Source organism: Dipodomys spectabilis, unplaced genomic scaffold (assembly GCF_019054845.1).
Source record: "Dipodomys spectabilis isolate Male_0828 unplaced genomic scaffold, ASM1905484v1 ptg000019l, whole genome shotgun sequence".
Lineage (NCBI taxonomy): Eukaryota > Metazoa > Chordata > Mammalia > Rodentia > Heteromyidae > Dipodomys > Dipodomys spectabilis.
In genome coordinates this window covers 10,564,072-10,574,937 of record NW_024870696.1, presented here as the reverse complement: position 1 = coordinate 10,574,937, position 10,866 = coordinate 10,564,072, and the positions used below count along the sequence as shown (strand labels likewise).

Sequence of the window (10,866 nt, the reverse complement as noted above, 5' to 3'; positions counted from 1 at the left end):
TTTCTAAGAAAAGGTTTCTCTATCAATAGTGACCCACAGGGACCATGCCACAGTGTCATAAAATCTGAACTCATTTTTTTTAAATTAGAGTTTCATGTTTCAAACTTTTAGGAAGATTAGAAACAAGAAATCCATAGACTGGAACCCACTGACTATTACCTTGTGGTGTCATTTTTATTGTGTTACAGAAGCTCTCTCCTCTGTGTCTTTACTGGAGGTAATCTATAAATTTTGAACACACACACATATCTGAACATCTTACTATGGCTGTTAAGATTTACCTTATTTTATAATTGTCTTTGGCATTACATGACATGAGTATGCCCAATGAGTTCCCTATTTCTGTAATGACAAGATTTCTCATTTCTATAAAAAATGCCTTTGTGTGTATCAAATCAATCTAAGAAAATAGAAGATATAATAGTCTTTTTAAAAAACAAAAGTAGGCAAAAAATAAGATATTTAGGTAAATATTTCTAAGCCAAATACCTTTTTTCCATATATAATTCTGGAAGTAAAATTTACTCATGTGTCAATATCCCTCCAATCTTACATGTTTCCAGGATCATGTTATGAGTAGGGTAATCAGTAAGGTTGAGATGACTTTAATGCACTGGCTCCAGACCTGTGCCACGTGGTGATTTCTCCATCACGCTTTGTATTTTAGTATAATTCCTCAGTGACAGGACAATGTACCTTCTCATATATAACCATGCTTTTTACATTTTCTTGGATTGTGTGTGTGTGTGTGTTGTGTGTGTGTAACTGTGCGTTTGGCTTTTTTTTACCCCCATTATTGAATTGTGGTTTCTTTCTTGTAGGCAGGTCCTCTAACCACATAATTTTAACCCAGCCATATTACTCCTGTCAATTTTTGAGAATGGGTCTCTCTTTACATCTCTGGCATGCACCAGAGTAAGATAATCTATGTTAGGTTGCCCTAGCTAGGATAAAAAGTGAGCATTATCACATCTTGAGAAGGAGTCTCAAGAAATTTTCTGCCCTGACTGAACTTCAACCATGAATCTGTCTCAATCCCCCAAATAGATAGGTGTACAAGTATAAGCTACCAGAACTTGGGTTGGAATGCTGTTGTTTTCATCAACCTTACTTGGTTCTAAACCTGCACTAGAACTTAAGAATGATGGACTATTTACTCCTTTATTTTGTCATTTGGAAAGAGTGAATAAATGTTACACTCACTACCTTATGTATGTACTTATAACCCCTCTGTCCATCACGTTGACAATGAAATTAAGTTAAAAATGTTTACCGTTTTATAGCAATTTTTATTGTGATTAAGTGATTATATAAATTTCACAAATTTCACAGTATTGTGCAATATTGATAACTTAGTTAAAATGTTTACAATTAAGATTGGAAAAAATGAGATAATCCCTGTATAGTGTGTAAAAAATAGTCAGTTATTTTCTATTTTTTTTGCTAGGGGGTTGTGTATAATTATTATAAAAATGAATAATCATTTGAATTTTTCTCATTAGCCATTTATTATCATCTGGGCACTGTTATTCCTTGTAGATCAGAAAAGATGAGACATGGAAGTAACAAACCACACGACAGTGACAGAGTTCATTTTCCTTGGTTTTTCTGGTGCTCCCTCGCTGCAGCTCACATTATTTGTCATGTTTCTCACTGTGTATCTTCTCTCCCTCATGGGAAACACCCTCATCATATTCATTGTTCTGATGGATTCCACCCTGCAGACACCCATGTACATTTTCTTAGGAAATTTGTCCTTCCTAGAGATCTGGTACACTACAGCCACAGTGCCTAAGTTGTTGGCCACCTGCCTCTCAAAGATTGTCACCATCTCTGTTTCTGGCTGTGTTACTCAATACTACTTTTTCTTCTCAATGGGAGCTACAGAGTGCATCTTGCTGGCTGTGATGGCTTATGACAGATATGTGGCCATCTGCAGCCCGCTACACTACTCACTGCTCATGAGTCTCCAGGTTTGCCTGCAGTTTTCCGCTGGATCATGGGTTGGGGGCTTCATTGCCCCAGTCTTACCCACCATACTTATTTCCCGTCTAAACTTCTGTGGTCCCAAGAAGATCAACCATTTCTTTTGTGACTCAGACCCCATTTTTAAACTGTCTTGCTCAGATACATTCTTAGTGGAAGCCCTGGGGTACACATGCAGCTCTGTTGTGATTCTAAGTTCTTTTCTTCTCACTATGTCCTCCTATGGCAAAATTGTGTTCACCATCATCAGGCTGTCTTCTCGAGAGGCTCGGAAGAAAACTTTCTCCACCTGTGCTTCCCATCTGAGTGTAGTTACCATCTATTATGGCACCATAATCTTTGCCTATGTCCGCCCTCCAGCCAAGTACAACTTCACCATTGGTAAGGTGGTCTCAGTGTTCTACTGTGTGGTTACACCGTTGGTAAACCCTCTCATATATACCCTGAGAAACAAAGATGTGAAGAAAGCTTTCAGGAAATATATAGCACAGAGGAGAGTTTTCTGGATCAGAAGGGTACAGAAGTTTTGACATATCAACACAAATGGACAATTGACAGTGGATTCTTTGTAAATAAGCAAAGTATTGATAATTGTGCTACAAAAGTGAAACCAAGTGATTTGATCATTTCTGTTCATCAAAGTTATTTTCAATTCTATTGTAGAGTTATTCTGTATCTACTCTATGGGTGTCTTATCACAATGTCATAGTGATAGAATGATAAATATTGCAAAGCTTCTTGCCTATAATGTATTCACAGTTCGAAAATAGGTTGGTTGATTCTAGTATATTTCCACTATTTTCATATCTCAGCAGGAACCACGAGTCACCAAACTCTGCTCAATGAAGCTGTGTGCTTTATGGAGTCAATCGGCTAATAAAATTTTAATCCTTTGTGCTTCAAAAGTACATTCAGTAAATATTTGCTCAACACCCCATTCTTAAGTATGGATGATAATTTACTTGACTATATAAATATAGGTCTATAACTTTATTACAAATGTTTATTAGTATTTTGAAAAACATAAAATCAGTAATAAATGAATAAGATTTTAAATGTAAGCAATAAAAATTTATTTTATTTTTTAAAAAAATAAAACAATTAAAATTGAGATTAGAAAGACAGAGAAAAGCAAAAAAGCAAGAACTGAACAGTATAAGAAAAAAACATTTGGTTCCGGGAAGATGGCGGAGGAGAAGCTGGAATCTGAACAAGCTCTTGCATAGAAAACAGTTTCAGAGTTCCAGTGAACAGTCCCAAGCCAGAGAATCACACCAAGTGTGCCATCACAGGACAGAGAGTTAGTCAAGAGAGGGGAAGCCAAGCAGACACATCTGAGCAGCTGCCGCTGCAGCGGCAGGGTCGCAGCGGCGACCACCGCCGCGGAGGCATACCTGAGACGCAGTCCAGTCCGGGACGAAGGAGCCAGACGCAGCGGACGAGCGGATTCTACTCAACACCAGCAAGAACCGACAAGGAGCGGACAACTTCATCCTGCACTTTGCAGACCAGAGACGACCCGGGATCCAAGACTCCGCGTGAGTAGAAGCCCTACTTCCTCACTCCTCTGGGAGCAGAGGAGGGAAGGCCACCCCTCCCCCCCCAGCACCGGTGATCTCCATCTTGGATACCGACAAAGCTCGGAGGAGCGGCTAGCTCCAGCTCAGGCCTTGGAATAAAACTAGTCATTTAGCAGGTCACAAGAACTTAACGGCGAAGTGACCTCACAGACTCAGTTCCATCCAGGGAAAAGTCACCCAGCTCAGGCGCCAGCCATTGGAGTGGCTCTCCTCACCGGGTAACCAGAGCCAGAGGCTGCCCCTCCCTCTAGCAGCCACCACAATCAATTGAAAAACAGAAACCCTGAGAATGGCTCCAGGCTGGGTGCTGTGAGTTTTTTTTTCCACAAAATAGCCCCAGGGAAAAGCTACTGTTCATTGAAAGGCCTCAACTCTACCCTGAACCTAGCCTCATCACTGCATCCCCCTCTTTTGTGATTCTCAAAGCAGATCACCCTCCCAGTAAACTAACCTGGGAGGGGGACCTCAAAAACTTGGGTAAAGCAGAGCATTTTTCTGCTTGTTCCAACAAACTGACTTAAGAAACCAATCAAGCCACAGGACCTCAAGCTGACCAGAGACTCCAACCAGACTCTGGTTACAGACAAAAGGGAGATACAGGACTCTTCCCATCCCTCCCAAAAAAAAAAAAAAAATCAAAGAATTTTTTTTTTCTTCTTCTTCTTTTCTTTTTTTTTCTTTTCCTTGTTTTGTTTTTTTTCATTTTTTGTTACCTTATATATATATAAAATTTTTTTTTGCTTTTCTAAAACTTTTATTAATCTTTAATTTTTGCCTCTTCTGAAAAAATAATTGTTTTCCATTAACTTTTTTTTTTCTCCTCTTATAATTTTTATTTTAGGAATACGTGAATGTGTGTTTTTTTTCTTTTCTTGTCTTCTTTCTCTTTTTCTTTCATTCTTAATTATCTTTTTGTTTTTTTTTCTAGCTCTACTGAACTTCTGATCTTTTCTTCTCACTTTCCTATCCTTTCCATCTTTTCCTCTTTGTTCATCTTTATGTGACTTAACTCTTGTCCTGCACATCCTCAGATAAACCCGTAGTTAACCAGTAGACCCTATCCCCCATTGTGTACACACTTAATCGACAAACTTATTACTCAATTCAAAACCTCTGAGACTCAAATTCATTAATAGCAGTACTACCTCTTTATACCTATATAATATTTTAAGCATTTTTTTAAAGTTTTTCTCATCTCCTCTATGTCCCTCCCTTTCTCTCAACATATTCATATTCCTCTATAAATAGATGGTCTTTTAACCTCTAAAATAACATTAATTTTTACGTTTCTATTTTATTTTCTGGTCTCTTTTCATTCCCCTTTCCCTTTCTTCTTTTTCCCTCTCTCTCTACTTACATCCTACCCAACCTATTTCCTGCATTGTGATTAGGACATAGTTAACTCACCCTGTGCCTCCCCACACCAATCTATTCCTATTTTTTACCCACATCTCTCCCTAACCCTAATAATTTCTGGTTTTCCAAATTCTTCTCTGCGGTTCGAAGTCCTTTAACATATAGTTGTTTGATGTCGAATAGATGTATCTGTTGAACTAGATTGTATCTGTAGACTATTGACTGTACAAATGCAAACTTTGGTTGATGGTTGCCTTAAGATAGTATTCTAGCACAAAACTGGTGCTATCTTCATCTCAAATGGGCAGAGTAAGCCGGAAAAACACAAGAAAAATGGCAAATTCGGGTATCTCAATTCCCAATCCTGATAATCAGGGGTTAGAACAGATAATGAATAATCCAGAGGAGAGTTCCCAAACAGCTCTACAAACACTGCTGGCAAACATGATAAATGAAAAGTTTTACAACGTACAAAGGACTCTGTATGACCGTGATAGGGAGAGAGAGGAGGCATCCCAGAAGTTTATACAGGAATATCATAAGCGTGAGGAAGCTACTCAAAAACTGATACAGGATTTGCGTGAACAACTTGAGAATACTCAAAGAGAAAGGGAGGAATGGCGTGAGCAGGCTGAGAACACTCAAAGAGATCTGCAGGAATCCCACGAACGGGAGGAAGCTAATCAAAGAGTAATACAGGAATTGAGAGACTAGGTAGAGAACACACAAAGATCACTAAAGGCATTCATGGAATCCATTAACAAAGAGCTGAAGGAAGTCAGGGAGACCACAAAGGGAATGCTGAATGGAACCCAACAGAAGGAATGGGAGCCCAAAGAAACCATAACCAATCAACTAAGTGATTTGAGGACAAACACTGAACACCAAACTAAGGAAGTAAAGAAATTCATACAAGACCTAAAACAGAGCTTCAACAAAGAACTTGAAGCCATCAAAGCTGACCAACTAGAAGGAAAAGAGATAAAAAACAAAGTAGAGAGTCTTGACAGCAGGTTAGACCATGCAGAAGATCGAATCTCAGGGATTGAAGACAGCCTAGATATTATAGAGAAAGAACATACAACCATCCAAGACAAGTCCAAGAAATATGATAGATCTATCCAACACCTGGAAGACACCATCAGAAGGCCTAATCTAAGGATAATGGGTGTAGAGGAGCACCTAGAAACAGAAGTTAATGGTCTAGGAAATCTGTTTAACAGGATCCTAGCAGAGAACTTCCCAAACATGCAAAAAGATAGGCCTGTCCAGATACAAGAAGCCTTTAGAACCCCAAATAGACCAGACGAGAATAGGACATCCCACCGTCACATTATAATCCACACAGGATCAACTCAGAACAAGGAAAAGATCCTTAAAGCTGTCAGAGAGAAAAGGGGAATCACTTATAAAGGGAAACCAATTAGAATCACCTCAGATTTCTCAGCAGAGACAATCAAAGCAAGAAGAGCCTGGAATGATGTATGCCATGCCCTAAAAACAAACAACTATCAACCAAGAATACTGTACCCAGCTAAACTCTCCTTCATAACTGAAGGCCAAATAAAAACCTTCCATAGCAAAGAAAAATTGAAACAATACATCTCCACCAAACCAGCCCTACAAAAGATTCTTAAAGATGTCCTACACATAGAAAACCAACAAGACCGCAATAAAGGCCAAGAAACTGCATCCAAACTGAGAGCAGCAGCAACAGGTAAGAAAAATCTCAGCCTCACCTCTTTGGTGGGGCTGCTTGTAACTTGACTGATGGACCCACAGGCAGAATAAATCATAAGAAGCACTCTTTTAGACAAGGAAGGTTACAAGAATTTATTTTTACTGACAAGGCCCTAAAATGAATGAGAAAATTGGAATTTATCTAGGTAAATCAGAACGATGTTTTTAAAATTAGAATAGCTGGTTAGCCAGGCACTGGTAGCTCTCATCTGTAATCCTAGCTACTCGGAAGGTTGAGATCTGAGGACTGCAGTTTGAAACCAGCCCAGGCAACAAACCCTGTGATACCCTTATCTCCAAATAATTAGAAAACAAGGTGGAAGTGTAGCTATGAGTCAAAGTGGTAGAGCACTTGCCTTGATTGTGAAAAACTTAGGGATAGTGCCGAGACCCTGAGTTCAAGTCCCACAACCACCACCAACAAACAACAAACAAGGAAAGGAAAGGGAAGGGAAGGGAAAGGGAAAGGGAAAAGGAAAGGGAAGGAAGGGAAAAGAAATCAGCTACTCATAGTTCACACCTGTAATCCTAGATACTCAGAAGGCAGAGATCTGAGAATCAAGGTTTGAATTCAGGCAAGTAGGAAAATACATGAGACTCAGAATGATTTTTTATCAAGACAATATGTAGAAATATAGCAGGATTCAGAGGAAAACTGTTAGTCACTTAAGCCCTAGGAACTTTTGTGCATTGCCTAGTGTTTATACTTCCTTTTGTTCTGTTAGTGTCTTTCATGATGGATCTCTATCAACTTAGATCCCATGTCTCCGCATTTACTTGCTTCTGTGTATTCTGCTAAAGAAAATGTAATCCTTGTTACTACACTAAATCTATCCTTTCCCAGTGATGCATTATTTACTACATAATTGTCTAGTAAAAAAATCATCACATTTTCTCCTGTATTTTAGACTATTCCCTTCCTTCAGGTAAGTATTTTCTTTCCTTTTTAAAATTTTAAATGGATCAGATTCCATTAAGCAATTCTTGCTTTTGTTTCCTGAACAGTGAACAGTAAGTCTCCTTGTCAGTGTTACCTATGCATATATATATATGCTCTCCTAAATTTCTTAAACTATTTCAATTCTCTGGTCTTACATTAGGATCTTTGAGTAATTTTAACATTTATTTATTTATTTATTAGTGCTGGTCCCAGAGCTTTAACTCAGGTTCTGGGCTCAGCTTTTTTGCTCAAGGTTAGTGCTCTACCACATGAGTCACAACTCCACTTCTGGCTTTTTTTATGATTAATTGGAGATAAGAGTCTCAGAGACTTTCCTACTCAGGCTGGCTTCTAACCACAATTCTCAAGTCTCAGTCTCCCAAGTAGCTCAGATTATACTTGGGAGCCACTGGATCCTAACAAAGGTTAGATTTAGGATTTTGTATTCTATTAAGAATCAGTTTTTATCTACTCAAGCATTAAAAGTTTTTGCTTTCCTTCTGGGTGAAAATCTTTCACTGGATTTAAAATTTACATTTTTATAATGAGTTCTTTGATAGACTTGTAAATACACTGAGTATAGTAAATTTTAGTCATTTGATTATTTACAAACTCTTCTGCTTTTAAATCTTCTTCTAATATTTTTAGTTAAATCTAGAAAAGTATTTTACAAGTGGTATTTTTTCATTAGTACTCATGTAAGTCTCTTCTTACTATGGGACTATTTTCTTTCTAATTTTTTGGGATTTTAAATTGTAGCTGACAAAGGAAAAGTGTGCTTCCCAGCCTTATGTGAGCATTTCATAAATGTCTTTGTAATCCTTTCATGCAGTATTTTTCATTGGATTGTGACAGATTGGTCTCTTTTGTGGAAAGAACACTAGACTCTGGAATCTTGAGTGTTGCCCTCATCAAAAGGGTTAATACTGTCTATATGGAATCTGGAGTGTATCTGAATTAATTCATATACTTGACAATAAGGCACAATTAGAAATGAGAAACTATGATGTTAAGATTTGCTGTTCTTAAACATAATTATCTTTTCATATCAAAAATGAGGCTAAAGATATGAAATAGTTTCTGAACCAAAATAAGAATGAAAGATGTTTCCAGGGTACTTAAAAATCTACAAGAATTCTCAAGGAAATACAGATTTCAAGATCTCTTGGCCAGTACAGTCTTAGGTGTGCTGGCTAGACTATTAGTTAAGGCCCAAAGGATCTTCTATCCTTTGCAGTTAAACATATTTTCATCTCTGAAATAATGGAGAAGTTTCTCATAAATAACCCAGACTGAACATTATTAAACACAATAGAGAAACAAACATCCATCAAGAAGCAGAATTCAGCTTCTAAACATCTATGTCAGGTACATGACAACATGAAGTAGATGCTGAAATACAATACTGCCTCTTAGACTTGTCTGATTTGGCTGACTTTGAATAATGAGATAAGCCAAGGGAGGACAAGGAGCGTTCAATTAGCAGGCTCTTCCTCTAGTCCTCAAAACTGAGGCCAAAACAATAGTTCCGTTAATTATCATGTTGCATATACACAGTGTTCACTTTCTAAATGGGTCATAAAATTAGTTTTAAAGTAATTCCATTGGTGTTACTCTTATTTAACTTTAAAGTACTTATTTTGAGAATCCTATCATTTACATAGTTCTAATAGATTGAATTAAGTAAATAGAAAATGTGGATGAAAATGTATATTATATTATCAACACTAAAAATATTTGATGAATCATAAACATATTGTAAAATAGCTTAAAAGAAAGTTGTTTAATCACATCTATTCATTACATGATGGTCATTCTACTTAACCGTTCAAAACAAAAAAGCTAAGCACATATTGCTCATGTTGAAAACCTATCTACTCAGAAGGCAGAGACATAGAGTATTACTGTTGGCAGGCAGGCCAAGTAGATAGTTCCATGATCTACATCTCCAATTAACCAGCAAAATTGTAGACTATAAGTGTGGCTCAAGTAATAGAGTACTGTGGGTCAGGGGATGAGCTCTGAATTCAAGTCCTGATACATAAATACATGAATAAAATATGTACACATATATGGTTGAAGAGATGGGTATGCCAAATGACTTCATTTGACTATCATTTTGTATATGTGTATGAAATTATCACACTGTATTATGTAAATAAGTACAACACAATGATATATAATTAAGTTTTTATTCCATTCCTTGAGGAAAAATGAGAATGATAATTAGAGTTAGTACACTAAATCATGAGGGAGTGATTTGGGAGTAGGTTTGTACAGTATAGGAAACTGATGGGTAATATTTAGATAAAATATAAGACATCTTTAAAGTTTTCCTGAATACAACATTCTTAACATTATTTTTTCCACTGCCTCTTTTATTTGTTTATTTCTAAGACTATAGATGATAGGATTCAGAAACGGGGGTATAATGGTATAAAATATAGATAGAATTAGGTTCTGAATACCTTTAGAGATTGCTGAAGTCCTTAGGTATACAGTGACACCAGAACCAAGAAACATAGACACCACAAGAATGTGAGGCACACAGGTGGAAAAAACCTTTCCTCGCTCTTCTTTGACATGGATCTTCAACACTGCTGAAAATATGCGAATATATGATAAAACAATGAAGATAAAACATCCACCGCCTACACCTATGGTTGAAAAAATAATTAAGAGTTTATTGCTAAAGGTATCTGAGCAAGACAGCCTTATTAGAGAGGGGCTGTCACAGAAGAACTGGGGAACCACGTTGGACTGACAAAAGGACAGCCTGAATGTACTGCCAGTGTGAAGAGCTGCATAGATGAGACCACTGAGTAAGGAAGCCAGTGTGGCCTGGACACAGAACTGGTGGTTCATGATGACAGGGTAGTGGAGGGGCTGGCAGATGGCTACAGACCGGTCGTGGGCCATGATGGTGAGGAAAAACAGCTCCACAGACGCACAAAAAATAACAAGAAGTATCTGCATTGCACAGCCAGCCATAGAGATGGCTCTGTTGTCAATGAGGGAGTTGACATAGGCATTGGGGATAGTGACAGAAACGTAACCCATGTCCACAAAGGACAGATTCCTGAGGAAGAAATACATGGGCGTGTGCAGGTTCCTATCAATGGTGGTGACAGTGATGATGATCAGATTCCCTAAAATGGTGGCCAGGTACATCAACAGGAACAATGTAGAGAGCAGGAGCCTGAGTTCCCACACCTCAGCAAAGTCCTCCAGGAGAAACTCAGTCACTCTGCTGATATTGCCCAT

General features: G+C 37.8%; 2 protein-coding genes across 2 annotated transcripts; one reads left to right on the top strand and one right to left on the bottom strand.

Annotated features, from left to right (window-relative positions):
• Positions 1-1,556: 1,556 nt before the first annotated feature.
• LOC122103904 (olfactory receptor 6F1-like) lies at positions 1,557-2,516 on the top strand. The gene has a single exon (XM_042674591.1). It carries the CDS (start codon positions 1,557-1,559, stop codon positions 2,514-2,516), a length of 960 nt encoding a protein of 319 aa, XP_042530525.1.
• Positions 2,517-9,927: 7,411 nt separating this feature from the next.
• On the bottom strand, positions 9,928-10,866 carry LOC122103957 (olfactory receptor 14C36-like). The gene has a single exon (XM_042674641.1). It carries the CDS (start codon positions 10,864-10,866, stop codon positions 9,928-9,930), a length of 939 nt encoding a protein of 312 aa, XP_042530575.1.

Coding starts and splice junctions, on each gene's coding strand:
- LOC122103957 (XM_042674641.1), bottom strand. CDS start 10,866: ATGGGCAATATCAGCAGAGTGACTGAGTTTCTCCTGGAGGACTTTGCT.
- LOC122103904 (XM_042674591.1), top strand. CDS start 1,557: ATGGAAGTAACAAACCACACGACAGTGACAGAGTTCATTTTCCTTGGT.